General features: G+C 45.0%; 1 protein-coding gene across 2 annotated transcripts in view; it reads right to left on the reverse strand.

Annotated features, from left to right (window-relative positions):
- Positions 1–7017: 7017 nt before the first annotated feature.
- flrt1a (fibronectin leucine rich transmembrane protein 1a) overlaps positions 7018–15816 on the reverse strand; it is a 28396-nt gene continuing 19597 nt past the window's right edge. For both annotated transcript variants that reach the window (XM_029174061.3, XM_029174062.3), the window contains exon 3: positions 7018–11273. In XM_029174061.3, the coding sequence (XP_029029894.1) occupies positions 9146–11188 (2043 nt within the window). In that variant the 5' untranslated portion in view covers positions 11189–11273 and the 3' untranslated portion in view covers positions 7018–9145. The remainder of the gene's footprint in view (positions 11274–15816) is intronic.

Genomic DNA, 15816 nt, shown 5'->3' on the forward strand with positions numbered 1-15816 from the left:
ACGTTCACATTTTTTGCCTTGCAGGGCTGCGCTGTAGTCAGCTGTAGTTTGTGTGTTCGTGCAGCAGGTGGTGCACAAACTGATAGGAATGTGTTCTTATGAACCAGGATGCTGAGTTTGAACAGTATGAGCAGAGCAGCCCAAAAAACGCCATACTGTACATTCGATATATTCTTCTATATATAAATGTATGCAGGACATTTATGAATGACTGAATAATTACATCATCCACGCTTATAAAATTGATGTGTTTTACTTTGTGTTACAATCAGTAGATGATAGAGGATATAGTATCATGGCTTCGTATTTAGTGTATAAAAAGAGCATTTCATATAGAAACACAATAGGAACAAAAGGTGACATTAAACATTAATCTTTAATGGACACTAACTCGTCGTCATCAATCCCTGCAGACAACCATTTTCCAGCACACAGTAATGAACCCAATGTGCGTGTGATGCTGTTTGCATGAGTAATGGTAATATTAATGCTTGGTCTTTATCGCGTGTATGTGGACGTGGATATACTGTACGGCAGAATAAGGATACAAATGTTTGCCTTCACGGTTCACTGGACACCTCCATGACTGCCTGTGGAGGAAAACAATGGGAACAATAAAAAGAAGCACCTTCATGTCAAGAGGTGTGAAGGAGGAAGACACACATTTAGTCTGGAAAGTTTATATTGTAACCTAATTTAATGCAACAGTGAGTGAAATAACGTTATTTAAATTTCACACAGCAGAAAAGTTTTTTGTTATGTACCAATAAATGTAATTGTGCAAATTCTTTAATAAAAGTAACAATAGAAAATGATTTGTATTATTTCACACTATTCTCCGCTATTAAAATATCATTATGGGACTAAATGACTTTGTGCACAGGGATGTCCTCAGTGACGACTAGAGACGCGTATAAATCACTGGCACAGGTTAAGGACATGTGGAAAGGGCATCTGAAAAGCACTGGAGCTATCGGATGGAAGAGAAATCTAAAGACAAATGACAGAGTCAGCGGAGGACGAATCAGGCCTGGAGCTGAAGGAGCAGGGTCTGAGGCACAGACTAGAGAGGTTGCTGGGTTGGGGCGAGGGGGGGGGGACGCTGATTGATTGAGTCTGACAACTATTGATCAGCTATCAGCTCTATCTGTGAGGGAAAACGTTAGGATTCAGGCACCACTTGTTTAATGTATTAGTTGCCTGATGTTACTGTAAAGGGACAGGCCCTAAATCAGGCGGGTGCTGAAAGTCCAGTCGGTCTGTCGCCGTTGATTACTTGGCACATTTTGGCACGTAACGCATTTTTACACACGTTCAAACAGTCAAGATATCAGAAATAAAAGAAAACACAGCAAAACCTCAGGGTGGTTATAACGACCTGCATGTAATTGAAATCACGAAAGAAAACACAGTTCAATAGCTTTGTTTGGAAAAATGTGCTTTCTTTTTTATTCCGGGATCGTTTGGAGCACCTGAAACAATCCATCGCTCCTTTGGGGGTCTCAGTCTCCAGAGTAAACACTACTGTGTTTACACTGTTCCACCACTGGCTGCAGCTACTGTATGAGATGTTTGTTTTGAGCATTTGTTAACCCGAGTTTTGCTTTTCCTGTTGCGTTTTTTGTGCTTGTGATTGAAAAACGAAGCAAAATCAAATCCATAGTCGTTACCACATCATCTAATTTGGAATGTAATTACACCGTGGCTGCTGTCGGGGCGGTGGCTCAGACGCAGATCTATGCAGCTTGGCTCTGAACGAAAGAGGGCCGACTGATTGATTCATGTATGTCAAGTGAAGGGCAACTGGACGGACACAAAGAAAGCACAGAGTGTGAGAGCGGGTCAGGGGAGGGGAGACGCAGATATATGGGTGACGCGTGGCCCCCTGATAGGGGAAGCAGAGCACTGAATCAGACAGAGACAAATGGAGTGTGAGAGGCAGAGAGAAAGAAATTCAGACGTATGCCCGCTGACCTCAGCCCTTTTTTAACGCAGATCAATACAGGGAAACGTGTGTTTGGGTGTGTGCGCCTGTTTGGGGGGGGCTTTGTCTGTGTCGCTCCCAATAAATATCAGAACCACAGCGACTCCACGCCGGCCTCGTCTGACTCCTCCCTGCCCTCGCAACCTTTGCACATGCCTCTATTTAATTTCAGACGCTGTAATCTTATAAGAGACTGAGAGGTCTGGAGCACTCAGACAGTCCTCATCACGAGGAAGATAAGACATGAAACATTACTGGTGCCTCAGGTGCTGCATATAATGTGCAGATGAAGCAGGTTTGTGCAGATGTTCCACTAGGTACAGTAGGACAAGCAAACCGGGTTGAGTTCTAGTACAATGCGTGAATAACTCAATGCTAATGTGAGATATTAGGGGCTTTTCTGTGGCTGCCTCGCTGTCTCTCCCACTCGCTTGCTCACAGACACACACGCTGCTTGACAGATGCCATCGTTCCTGTGACAGACGCTTGCTCGTCGCTGTGTTTTGCTCCGAGCAGCACGTTTGTGCCGCAGGAGAATCGGGTAAAGTTTCTGTTAATGAGCCAAAATGTGCATCCCTCCAAAGATGGGCCCCCATACGCAACTCCAGTCGCCCCCGACGTGGCATCGCTCAGACGCAAAGTGCCCAACGGTGTTCGATTATCCCGACTCTTAAATCGACAGACAAATGAAGATGTCAGCTCTACTGGTTAAAACACAAATCGTGACGAAGCTGCCGCTGCCCGTTGTCTGAGATGGAGCATATGGAGTCAGACGGAACGTGAAGGCAGGGATGTAAAGGGAGTGAAGGTGTGGATGATGATGATGATGATGGCTCTCAGCTGTCATTGGTTCTCTGGACAGCTTGTTTTTACTAGGACCTGCTTCATGAAACATTAAATTAAATTGGCACTGAGCAGTGTAGGATAATCAGCGAGTGTCGGATAAGAAAATATCAGGAGATAAAGGTGGGATGTGATGGAATCCTTTACACTTGACTGTAATAGGGTTTATTATTTTGTCCAACGCTGCTTTTGAATCTCGCTTTTGCTAAGGTTCAAACCACACAATGGACTTCAGTTGATTTCCATATGTTTTGCGATTCATCCTATTTTTCGAGGCAGTATTAGTCAGCTGCAGTATGTAGGTCTCACTGCTGAGCACATGTAATGACTCACGGCTGCAAAATCACATCCCGACCTGCAAAACGCACCGTGCTCAGCCCACTGGTGACTGAGGTTTAATGTGTCCGCCTTTGGATTATATATAAAGTCTGCCTTTGATATGTGGCTCGGCAGCTGTCTGTGAGTTAGTGAGCCATCTGCGATTTACATTAGCCAGTGACGCCGGCAGGCCCAGTTTATCTGCGCTCAAACTGCACTTGACCATTCAGAGTCTAAATCCAGTTAAAGCGTCAAAGACATCTGTTATGTCGAAGCCTCATTTTCTTGTTTAGATTCTGTCAACCCTTCGTTCCCTTAAAGCAGCATGCAGATAATAGGGGATGGGAGCCAAACCACAAGGATACAGTTGTTTTTAGTGCTGTTGATGACAGTGATTTGATCAGAGTAATGGATATGTTCAGTCAGCGTGGAAGGAGATGAACCATTAAAGTGATTTGTCAGTATCACCTACGTTTGAGGTGTTTGATCACAATGGCTTCGCCGACTATTTTAGAGTGCCGCTCAAATCTCAAATGATTTAAAGTGAGCACTCCGCTGGATGTGTCTCGGACAGAAAATATCTCTTGATATGAAGATGAGGACTCCACGCGAGTTTGTCATAACCGTTTCCAAGACTAATAGTCTGTTCATCTCCTGTGACATTTCTGAAAGATTAAACGGTTCGAAGACGGATTTAGATTAAAGTCAATGAAATCTGTTAAAAACTTGGGGGGAACGGGGCAGAAGCTAAAATGCTGTTATGGATTTTCAAATGGAAACTAATTGGAGAAATTGATGAGCTCCTCAGACGAGCAGCACGGTTATTGTCAGGGATGAGGGATGTTGGTTCCCCAGATGGGAAAAGCCTAAAAACAGCACAATGCAGGTTATGCTTTGTCTGGTTATTATTCTTTTTGCTCTCTCATAAATATCTACTGTCAACGTATTTTCTTTTTGTGTCAGTTCAGGTAGATTCGTTGTGCACAAATAAGACGGGCTGGTATGAATGAAACACACGTCCGATAACTGCAGTTTGCTGAGTTTTGGCGAGACTCGAGTGCGTCTAGCAAAAAGGAAAAATAAACATTTTCTTAATGGGATCAGTTTTATTAAGTGGCTCCGGTGGAATGTATTTACGATCGGAGTCCATCCAGCACGACCACGTCACTGATATCCTTTTGATCTAATTGTGAGACAGCGAGGCTAAATTGGTTTACAAAATGTAATTTCATTCCAGTCTTGAGCACCACCTCAGTAATTTGAGCCACATCAGGGTGATTACTACCACTTCAGAATAAATAGCGCACTTCATACGCGTTAGCAGAGCACCTATAGTGGATCCATGTCCAAACAAATGTGCCTTTGATAGCACACAAACCTGACGCCTGCTTTTCCTCCACATTAGTTAATTGGAGTAATGCAAATTTATTAGTACAAGGATGTAGTTTGTCCATGTGGACGTAGTTTATCTGTCACAGAGAGAACATCAGCAAGTGATTCTGTGGGGTCTTTGTCTATGAGCAAAACAGCTTAAAGCAAAAGATCCCGCATGGTCGGATAAAGTCACAGGCCAAGATACAGAAATGAAACCTTTAGCACAGAAACCAATCCGTCTCATCATCTAGAAAACTATACTGTAACCAGCTTTACTGAAACCCATGTCTGTTGACACAGGGTGAAGTTCATGTGCTGAGTTTCTTCTGTGGCGTTGAGGTCCACTTCCAGCTGCTGCGAGAGCAGTAGATCCAGCTAATAAGCTCCACTGTGTCTCTCAGGGACAAGGATTACGTCCGGCTTCCAATCGGCACTTGTCTGTTTGTTCACAGACACTGAGGGTGTTGGTGCGGAGCCAGAGTCAAGAGTGAGGAGGAAACTTTACAGTGTCTACGTCATGACTGAGCTTTGCTGCCTGCATGTCCCTTTATTTTACATGTAATTGTGTCTCAGGTGTTACAGATGGTAGTTTAGGGGTCTGGTTCAATACACACCTCCATGTGATCTTCACTTCAGGTTCACATTTGCTTCTCACAAAGAAAACTAACCCAGTTCCCCTCTCTGTTCTTAGCGACTGGGCTGTGAGTGTAGCCAGCACAGACGACGTATTCATTCCAAAATCCATTCAGCATTATATTACACTTATCTGAGATTATCAGATCAGCCCTTAACTGTTGAAATCTTGGAAAAACATTATTAAACCATCTGCGTTAGAAAACCAAGCAAGCCCATCTGCTGTGAGACTCCTCAACGACTCCCATACAGCCAACATCTCCTTGATCTCCTTCTCAGCAATATCCCCCCTTTGGCCTCATTTCTAATATTGTATTTTTCATATTTCATTCCCTCCTTGCCTTATTTTTCTGGGGACGGTCTTAAATCCTCCAAGACTCAGGCAAGAAATAGGTTACTGGCCAAGCTTTGGGTCACAGTCATTTGAGTGCTGGTCCAGTTGGCCCTGACAGCAGGACACTCTGTCATCTGTGTGAGCTGTCCAAGCCCAGCAGAAACACATTTTATGTTCTCCAGGCAGTGACCCAAGGCCAGAGGGTTTGCCTAAACACAGGCCGGAATGGTGTCCTTAGGCAGCCATCATGATCAAATCCCATCTCACACTTGTCTCTGTATTTGTTGGTGACTAATCACTGTTCTCTACTGGAAAGAAGACGAAGAAACGAGGCACGTGCTGCATCTCCATCCAGAGCAGGTGATGCCCGAGGGATGCAATCGCCTCCATGGGCCTCTAACTGTACTTCAGTCAGACTCAGCAAACATGCCGGAAAAACACGGGGTGACGTGAGACGCTTTGAGGTGTTTCTCCTCACCCTTGGCTTGCGACGAAAGCAGTATGGATACAATTTATTTCAGTCGCACTCGAAAATGAATTAACTTGAGTCGCAGCTCCCGCTTGTTGAGGAGGGTCTAATCCAATCAGCTTCCTTTGCTCTGCGTGGGGAGTTCAGCCGCCGCTTCGAGCCGCTCACGGTACTTCGCTGCAGCAGGTACATTGCTGATGTGCGGTCACAGAGCTACCGCACGTTTCTAGTTTCTTCATAGATGGAGCAAAAAAACACAAAACAAAACGACAGCGTTGAAGCAACAAGGCTGAACGTCAGATCCTCTGACTTGACAAAAGTTGCCAATGAATCATCCATTTATATTCAGTCAATAAACACAAAAGCAAAACAGGTTATTGTTTCAATCAGAGTTAATTTGTGTATTATTTAATGTCTGCAGCATCACAATGGCTCTGCACCAACACCCTCTTAAACATAACTGTTGCATTTTTATTATCTTCATTAAAAAACAATATGTGCTGTGGTGAACACAGACGTGTCTGATCCTTGAATATAAAACCACTTTTACAAGTCCTAATTTGCAGAAAACGTCCTGTCCCATATACTGAGTGAACTGTTCATTTGTATTTAAATGAAAGCCCTTTTTAACTAAATGAGCAAGTGGCTGAAGGGCATCCAGCTGATGCGCAGACAGACCCTTTCAAGTGAACTGGAATTTTAGCCCAGCAGAGACTGATGACTTTGTTTCATCTGAAGTGGTTCGGGCCCGTTCGCACCTTGTGTCGTCTCGGGGCTGCACGCACACGTGGAGCCACTGTCTCTCTCCTCAGCATCTCAGCATCCTATAACCTCAGCTGGTTTTCAAACACTTGGCCTTAGGCTGTAGTTGGCCATGGTTTTTCCCAGAGCAGCTCATTAAACCAAAACAATATGTAGGTCTGCGTTTTGTTCACTGGCTCCTTGGGATGAGATTTTATTCCCTTCCAATATCTCCACGCAAGGTTATTTTCAGATAACAAATTATCTGGGTTAGAAGAATGTGTCTCCTTAGGCATGAGGTGAAATGACAGGTTGCAGTAATACCAAGATTATAAAACTTTTTATTGATCCCCTCTGAAGATGAATTCATAAAGCAAATTCCACACGTATCTCAGGTTCACAGATTTTTCTATGCAAAGTTATGGCACCATTACTTCCTATAATCTTCACCAGAAAAAAAATATCCAAGTGGCTATGGCCATGGTTTTATTTTTACAAATGACAAGGAAGTACTATCTTGAATAGACTCACTATAAAATAGCAATTACACTACATCAACATTCCCCAACGACAGAATCCAGCCGAGCCAGTACTGTAGGATGGTACTTGTTTTAAACGAGCGGGTTTGGATGCAACATAAAATATACATTCCACTGACATATTGTCTGAGGCCGGTGTGAAACTCCGGCGGACAGAACAGTCAAGGAAGCACAATTGGTTTCCCATTTGGAAGCTACACAGTGGTAAACAAGCGATGGACAACATGGAACCCAAGGGAAAGGAGGCGGAATATGACAAACAGATTTATGCATGGGTGATCTCCTCCGCTCTGCAGCCATCAATTCTGGATCGTTCCCGGTGACTCGAGGTGTTTTTTTCGCCCTCGTCTCCCCTGCCTGTCATTACATTTACCCCTGTTCTCTGCTAAGTGCTTATACATTTACATTTTTAGTGCTGCTCAGTAATAAAACGGGAGCGAGTGGAGGCCTCGCACCGTCACTAAAACAAACACCAATGAACTCCTCGCGCTACGCTCCCCCCAGACGAAACCACCCCCCACCCCACAGTTCACTTTACAGTGCGTCTCAACAGTGTTTTGCGGTTCGAGTCTCCTCCCGGTTCACTTAGAAGAGTCCGGCTCACTCAGGAGGCTCCACATTGTCACCTCGGCCGGTCTGGATTCCCGTCGTTCCCCGAGGATGCGGACCAAACGTTTTACAGCCAGGAGTCACCGGCTGAAGTCACGGGTGAAGCACACAGGCACGACGTGGGAGAGGAGGGGACTGAGGTCGGTCTCTAATCTCTCAGGAAGCTGACGAGACAGTCTGTCGTTCGGGTTTATTCTGCTTCATTTAGGAAAACATGAACCTGGAGACAGCCATCAGCATATTTTCCTCACTTCTGCCGTTTTGTTCCTTAGTTGAACCGAACCCATTTTCATAATCATCATCACCATCACAGCTGGATTTCATCAATAATGACAAACAGAAGGCGGAAATAATAAAAGAATAACACACACGCACACTGACACACACACACACACACACACAAACACACAGTGTTAGCGGACACAGAAAAACCCATTACATAAGGAACAAAATTAATAAATAAAGGGAGGTGTGCAGGATTTAATAACTAAACAGACAACAGATAAATACAGCAAAGCATTTTTCAAACACAGCCCAGTCGGTATCTAAGTAAGTTATCTACACTCTCGTGCTGCAGCTCATCTGATGCAACGCCTTAATATCGATCTCAGGTGAATGATCTCAAGAGGTAAAACCAAGGCTGACTGGCCCCGATTGGATCTTCAACCTGCCAACTAATGAATAAGGTAATAACGAGCCTACTTTAAGACATGTGGTTATTGGATCATTTGAAAGAGAAACAAAACAATTCACAGCTTTACAAAGCCCTTTCCTTGGATAGCTGGTAGGGCACATCAATATAGTTGAGGCATTTGAAACAATGACTTGATAAGACTACATACTGTGATTCCAGTGAGCAGGAAATGAGTAGCAAAAATGTCCCTTTCCCAGCGATGCTTCATCCATTTCGTACCGGCTCCCGTGTGTGAAAGTGGAACTTCACCTGCAACTATGCTAAGCCTGACCTTTCCACAGTGGATACATTCGTTGTCTACATGTCACAGGGATAGAGCAGAAAGGGAAACACGCACAGACCATTACTAAGATGGTAAAGAAAACAGTCAGCTGTGCATTTACACCTGGGGCACTGGCTGCTGCTTCCCGCTGTGAATTGTTTTCACACGGTTTCAGTTCCAGGTAATCACATACTGTACTGTCAGTGCAGCGAACGGCAGGTAATTTGGAATGGGTGACCAGAAGAAAAAGGCACAGAGGGGTGCTTCAGAAGTGTCCATGCGAAGGGAAATTGTGCATCTATACAGTTTACCAATTACACTGTGAACAGGGTTTGTTATAGTACATCATGTGTAACAGTAGTCTATATCTGGGATTCCTCCTTCTCGATATCCACGGTTGGTGCCGTGACCTGCATTAGAAACATGGTTGGCACCTTTGTACAGGTCACTGCCATTGGAAGGGAATATGGTGTGGATGATGTAATCCTCTCGTAGGGGCTTAGGCTGCATCGGCTGACAAGCTGCCATAGGCGTCATCTGGAACCCCGGGCCACGGATCTCTAAGATGGTGTTGTCCTTCTTGGTGCCCGACTCAATGTAATCATCATAGCTTTTGCTTTTTCGGGAGTTGTTGCGAGTATAGTGGTCCCGGGAACACAAATGCCCACTCCTATGTCCATACCAGCAGAAGATGCCGAAAATAAGAGCCAGCGATACAATGGCAGTGGCCCCACCAATAATTCCTGCCAAAGGCAGCACTGTCACCTGCTGTGAGTTGTTATCATCCTCCTCCTCCAACGGGCTGATCTCTGACGTTTCAGCTTTCGCGCACACCAGAGCTTCATCCGAATCAGCATCGCCAGAAATGGTCCCTTTGTTTTCGGAACTTGCAGACAAGGGTATCATACAGATGATGTAGCTGGAATCTGGTTGCAGCGAAGTAAGCAGGTACTCTCGGCGGTCACCCCGGACCAGCGTCTCTGTGATTGATCCCATGGCGTTGCCGGTGCCCAGTCGGAGCCAGCTCAGCCTGAAGGACGAGCTGGGCTGGGCCACGCTCCAGGTAACACGGATGCTGTTGTGAGAGAGCGGCTTCACATTAAGCGCCAGACTCTTCCCTACACCGCTGCTGCTAAGAGTGTAGTCTAAGCCCGAGTCAGGAAGTCCCAGGCCAGGCCGCTTTGAGCGGAGCGTGAAAAGAGAGCCCTGTGGAGGTGTGTGGGTAGTAGAGCTATCAACCCCACCTCCACCCACTCTGTCTCGGGTGCCTGATGTCCTCACCACCTCACATTCCTCCATTTCGCTGGTCAGGTCTATTAAAGCCATGTCTCGCACTCTATCAGGTCCATGACATGTGAGACCTCGGACAGTGATGGCGTTACCACGAGCATGCAGCCAGTCATACAACCAACGCAGGTTACAGCTGCAGTGCCAAGGATTACCTCGCACCAATAGCTGACCTAGGCTGTCCAGATCCTTGAATAGTCCCCGTGGAAGGGTGGTCAGGTTGTTCCCGGAAAGGTCCAGCCTCAGCAGTCGATGCATGCCGTCTAAGGAACCACGTGGCATATGAGTCAGGGCGTTGTCTTGCAGAGACAGGCGCTGCAGGTGAGCACTGGGTAGATTGACAGGTGGGGTCTGGAGGGAGTTGCGCACTAAGGATAGCTCGGTCAAGTTGGAAAGTCGGGAGAATGTATCATCAGCGATGCGTTGGTTTGCCAAAAGGTTCCCATCAAGAACAAGACATCTAAGTGAGGTGAGTCCCCTAAATGCGTGGGTGGGGATAGTGGAGATTCGGTTGTCATCCAGGCGAAGTTCTTCCAAAGAGGCAGGTAGTCCTGAGGGGATACTAGACAGGTGGTTGCGGGAAAGAAAAAGCAGGCGCAACCGTGGATTGTCAGCAAAGGCCTGATCCTCAATGCTGACGGTGGAGATAGAATTGTCGTCCAAATGGAGCTTTTCCAACAAAGGCATGCGGGCCAGGGCGCTCCGCGGAATGGTGCGGATGTTGTTGTCCTGCAAGTGCAGTTCACGTACCGACGGTGGCAGGTGCATGGGGAACTCGTCCAGTTCGTTATCGTAGAGGTAGACTACTCGGATGGCTAGATGGTGCTCCAGTGAAGTGGGCAGGCCCGGGTTGTTGATGTGGTTGTTTTGAAGGTACAGGACAGACGCAGACGGAGGCAGTGACGGAATGGCGTTCAGGCCACGGTCATTGCAGTAGATAAAGTCCTCGTCGCACCTGCACACAGAAGGGCATATCATGTCTCCGATGTAGCCTTGTATCGTGGCGGCAGCGAACTGAAGGATGCCAGCACGTAGTGTCAGGAAAAGAAACAGTGGGAAGACCCCGGTACGCAGTCTGAGCACACCTACAGGGGCCATCATGTAAACATAAACGCTGTCTCTGGTTTTCAGGTCTGGGGTTAATCCTCAGTTCACCGTAGTGAGCTTGACTCCTGCGACCTCCACCCTGAGGGAAAAGAGAAAATACAGTCAGTTGATGCAATAAATAATAATAACGTATTGATTTACATCTAAACAATACACTTTACAGTAAGAATTTCCATGGTGGTAACAACTTAGCCAAGACAACTGCACACACAGTTGGTGTTTAGTTAGAGGGAGATTAGATGGATGTAGCGTTAAACCTTAGCATGTTCTATACTAAATGTTCAAAGCAACTCTGGAAGTGACTAATGTAGAATTAAGCTTTGTGTATAAAAGCTTGAGAATCCGCTCCTCTTCTAAATTATTTAGGAGCGCCTGAGAGGCTCCGTAACTCCATTAGGAGCTGCCAGCAGATGGCTGCATTAGCCAGACGTACTTTTCACAATCAAGAAGGAACAACCTGTTTTAACTCGGAGGCCTCGTCTTTAGAACAGCTCCATTTGGATTGGACATTCGGAGAAACATTGGGCTTTGTGAAAGTTACAATAAGCTTTGTAAGCTACAATAAAACAGTTGAACTGTGACAAATTCTATATGCATAAACTAAACTAAGATGGATTTGCATTTTTGTTTGTTGTTGTTGTTACATGCGAGATGCTATAACAGGAAGTATTGACTTCTACAGTAATGGGATCTGGTAACTTGTCAGCATTTAAGCACATCAATGTCTGTCATTATTATATGACCAGGTCATTAGTCAAAGTGTCTAAGGCCCACACAACAACAAACATAGGCAGGTTCTAGTATTAATTTCCTCATAAGTCTGAGGTGATCGGCCTCACTCAGTCGGCTCTCGCACAGATTACAGGAGTCCCAGGAGTGTAAGTTATACAGCATGATAAGGGCTTAGCTGAATATGTAACATTCATCTGTATGTACTTAAACTAAGCCAAAATATTGAGTATTAGAACAGCAAACTTCATCTGCTCATGTTTAAGTGCAATGAATCACAGACAGACCTTTAACAGTTGCTCAGCTGTAGCTGCTCAGGGATCGTTTCACAGAGAAGTCTATCGTATGTCAGTCCAAATGTTCCAAATCTTTGAGGTGAAGGTTGGAATTTAATCTCCACTCAAGGCTGATTTAAACCATGTAAATAAATACATGATATTACTGACAATGAATACTATATATGTCTTATTGTTTCATGTCTTTCTCTATCAGAATGTCTAACTTTGAGATAAACTGATTATAAAACTCAACCATATCTGTGGTGAGAGCAGCATCGTAAGCTGTGCCCCCAGCTTCATATACAGCATTCCCTTTCGCACTAACTACAACCCACTAATCTCTTTTCATACCTAGTTCCACTTCATTCCTCTTGACACAGAGAAGTGGTGTCAAAGCACATTAAGTGAAACCCAGAGTAAAATATATTTTTTTAAAATTTAAATAACTGGTCTTGTTACTTCATGCAGTTTGAAAGTGATCGGTTCTGTACCAATGTGTGTGCACGTGAGCGTGTGTGAGTGTTGTGCTAAAGAATTGATGAGCGGCTCTTGCAGTGACTCTCTTGAATACTGGAGTATTTGGGTCAGTCCTTTAAACACAAGATAGACGTGGTGTGGGATTGAAGTGGTGCAGAGAGCTGCGAGGATTAATAGAGCGTATCGAGCTGTGATTCTCCAGATCAAGCAGGTGCTACGAAGAATGGCAAACCGACGTTTCTGGACTGTCTTTGCTCATTTTACGTTCTCAATTTCATAATGTAAAATCAAAAAGCGCATACGGCTGTTCTTGGTGGGCATGAATGCGTCTTGTTTGTCTGTCCAGCCGTGCGTGATCACATTACGAACACTAACCCATACAGTATGTGCACAATCTATATGGTGGTGGTCTACATTTCAGCTTTCTGTAAATGGGGGGAACAATGACATGGGCATGTGGGCCAGACAGCCAGCCGCCTCAGGCCAAATACAGCACACACAACAACCCCCCAGTCTAATACTGGAACCCAAGACAGGATCGATTTACATAAAAACACAGAGGGAGAGAGAGCGAGAGTGACAGAAAGCAGCTTTAAGCAAGACCTTTGAATCCCATCTTCCACTAAGACCCCCACCGAGGGAGAGGACAGGGAAATCTGGAAAACCGGATTTCGGCCGACCGAAGGGGCCGCTGATGAATCAGGAAATCCACTTTACTGATGGCAGGCGAAAGATAATAGTGGCCTGGAGCTTATCGTACATCCCACGGCCATGGATCAAAGTTTAGATTTTAAGATTGGGCATGTGAAAAGAATGACGCAGAACATGATGACAGAAATAAATGAAGGGATCTAAGATGGAAAAAAACCCCAAAACAAAAAGCAGGCCGGGGAAGCACGGCCCGTTCCTGCTGCTTTAATCATGAAGATTGTTGTATTTGAGTCTTTTCAATAATGTCCTGTAATCTTCAGGCTTTTAAAACATGGACGTAAAAACTTAATCCTCAAATGATCAACAGAAATCTAATATTTTACTCCTCATCCATGTAAAATGGAGCAGAAGCTAAATGACGCTGAAGTGTTTCATCTGAATAAATCCTCGCGTTTATGACATTTTGAAACCCAAATAGGTAACAACGCTGTTATTCTCTGTCTTGTTTTATGGACCAATCTCCTGCCTTTGAAGGACTGATTGGATTTGCACTAAACATTTTCTCATCTCAGCCGCTGACACAGTGACATAAACAGTTATTCCTGTTTTCTTGGGTTTATGTTCATCTCATATAGGATAATAAAGAAATAGAGATTCAGTCTTTCTGTGTTTCTTTTTATAATTAAATCTACACATACTACAGAATACTGACTCCATACTGTGTGTTGGTGGGTCCCATGGTTTTCGGGTGGGCACGCAGCTCACAGGGCCCCAAAGCGCCTTGATACATAACTCTACAGCACAACAGCATCTTTTATCTTTACGACACTACAATAACTTCTGCTGTGCCAAAAGTCTAATTCTGCCGTCCTCTCAGCCGCTGCCGCTGCCCCTTCGATTCTTCTGCCTCTGTGCTTCAAGACGGCGAGATTACAGGTAAATCCTCGCAGCATTAACAAAAGGACCGCGGCCCCGCGCTGCAATCTGCTCCTCGCGCTGAGCACAAAGGTAGGAACAAATCTCACGCGACGCTCACGCTGTTTTGGGAGGGCTGTGCCCTGATCAGTGGAATCCAGCAGGTTTCTATTAATAGAACAGATCATCGGCGATATTTAAAATGGACTTGACTAGAGCAGTGGGCTTTTAGCCGCGTCAGCACAACGTTCCTGTTGCTGGAGCTGTGTCCAGGTGTGGTTATGCATGTTATGACCACGCAGTGACTTACTGCTGCTGCTGCTACAATTAGGGCCTTGATGTTTAGCAGCAGATCCGCTGCTCGGCCACGTTGGTGGGTGATGCTGAGCGATAGCACCGGCTTGGGAAGCCGCCTGCCAGATAAACTCTGTCGTGTCTGTGTCAATGGACATAATTCAGCCTTTGATCAATGTGTAACTGGCGTCTGAAGTAATTTGCTGTGCTTTTTATTGGTGCTTTTTTTGCCCCCCAGTACTGTCGGTGTGACATAAAATAGAGGAAGCCGTGGATTCTGCCTTTGCTTTTCGGTTAAGAGAAAATACACTAGATCATTTTTAACAAAACGAACAAAGGGGAAATGTGTCTTCTGCCTTAAAGTCGAGGCGTCGGGGCTGCGGTCGTCACGCTTCGGCTGGGACTTTGATTGGATTCTTTTATTTGCGAGGAGAGGAGAGCGCGAGGCTGGTTAGTGTAATTGGTTAAATTTGAATTCAAGCCTGACAAGTTGCAAAATAAACACAGGGCTGTGGGCGTCACGAGGCAACGCCGTGCTTTCAAGGTGAAAAATTAACATTTACATCAAGGAAACAACAGAGGTAAAACAAAGGATCATTCAAATAAGCTACTTCTCCGTCATCTATAGTTCAACTGTCCAGCAGCTAATTCTACCTCATATAATTATATTTTCAGCATTTCTTCTTTTATGCTGTGTCATGAATGACATGTTCTGAGTTTAGCTATTTGTTTATTCTTGTTTATTCTAAACTAAACTCACGTCTTAGTGTGAAGGTTTGGTACGTGGCCTTATGCTCATGGATTTTTAAAGTAAAGGCTCCATGAATGATACGGTCTAAACTGCGTAGCTTTATTTGCTCCAGCTGTGGAGCCAATGTATGGAAACCATGACAACTGTGATTGCTGATGTTTTCTTTTACAGGATTTATATATAGTAATGATTTGCTCTTTAGCAACACATGCAGCGGAGCGTGCCCCACTGTAAAGCCTCTGTTCACTGCTGTCTATGAATAGATGAATGTCAGCATACAGTATGATATATGAATATGTACAGATAAGTCCTCTTTCACAAGCCATAGGGGTTGTTGTTACTCTCAACGTACTGTAGGCAAGAACCCCTCACCTGAACCTGCATCTCCACATCACCCACGAATATTCACGCTCTATTTTCATTGATGTTCAATTTCAAAACTAAAATCCCATTTCACCCCACGTCCACGTCCACGAGAAGGGGAGCACGAGCAGAAGATCTAATCACTCCCCTGGTGCCATTATCGC

The sequence above is a fragment of the Betta splendens genome, chromosome 14 (assembly GCF_900634795.4).
Source record: "Betta splendens chromosome 14, fBetSpl5.4, whole genome shotgun sequence".
NCBI lineage: Eukaryota > Metazoa > Chordata > Actinopteri > Anabantiformes > Osphronemidae > Betta > Betta splendens.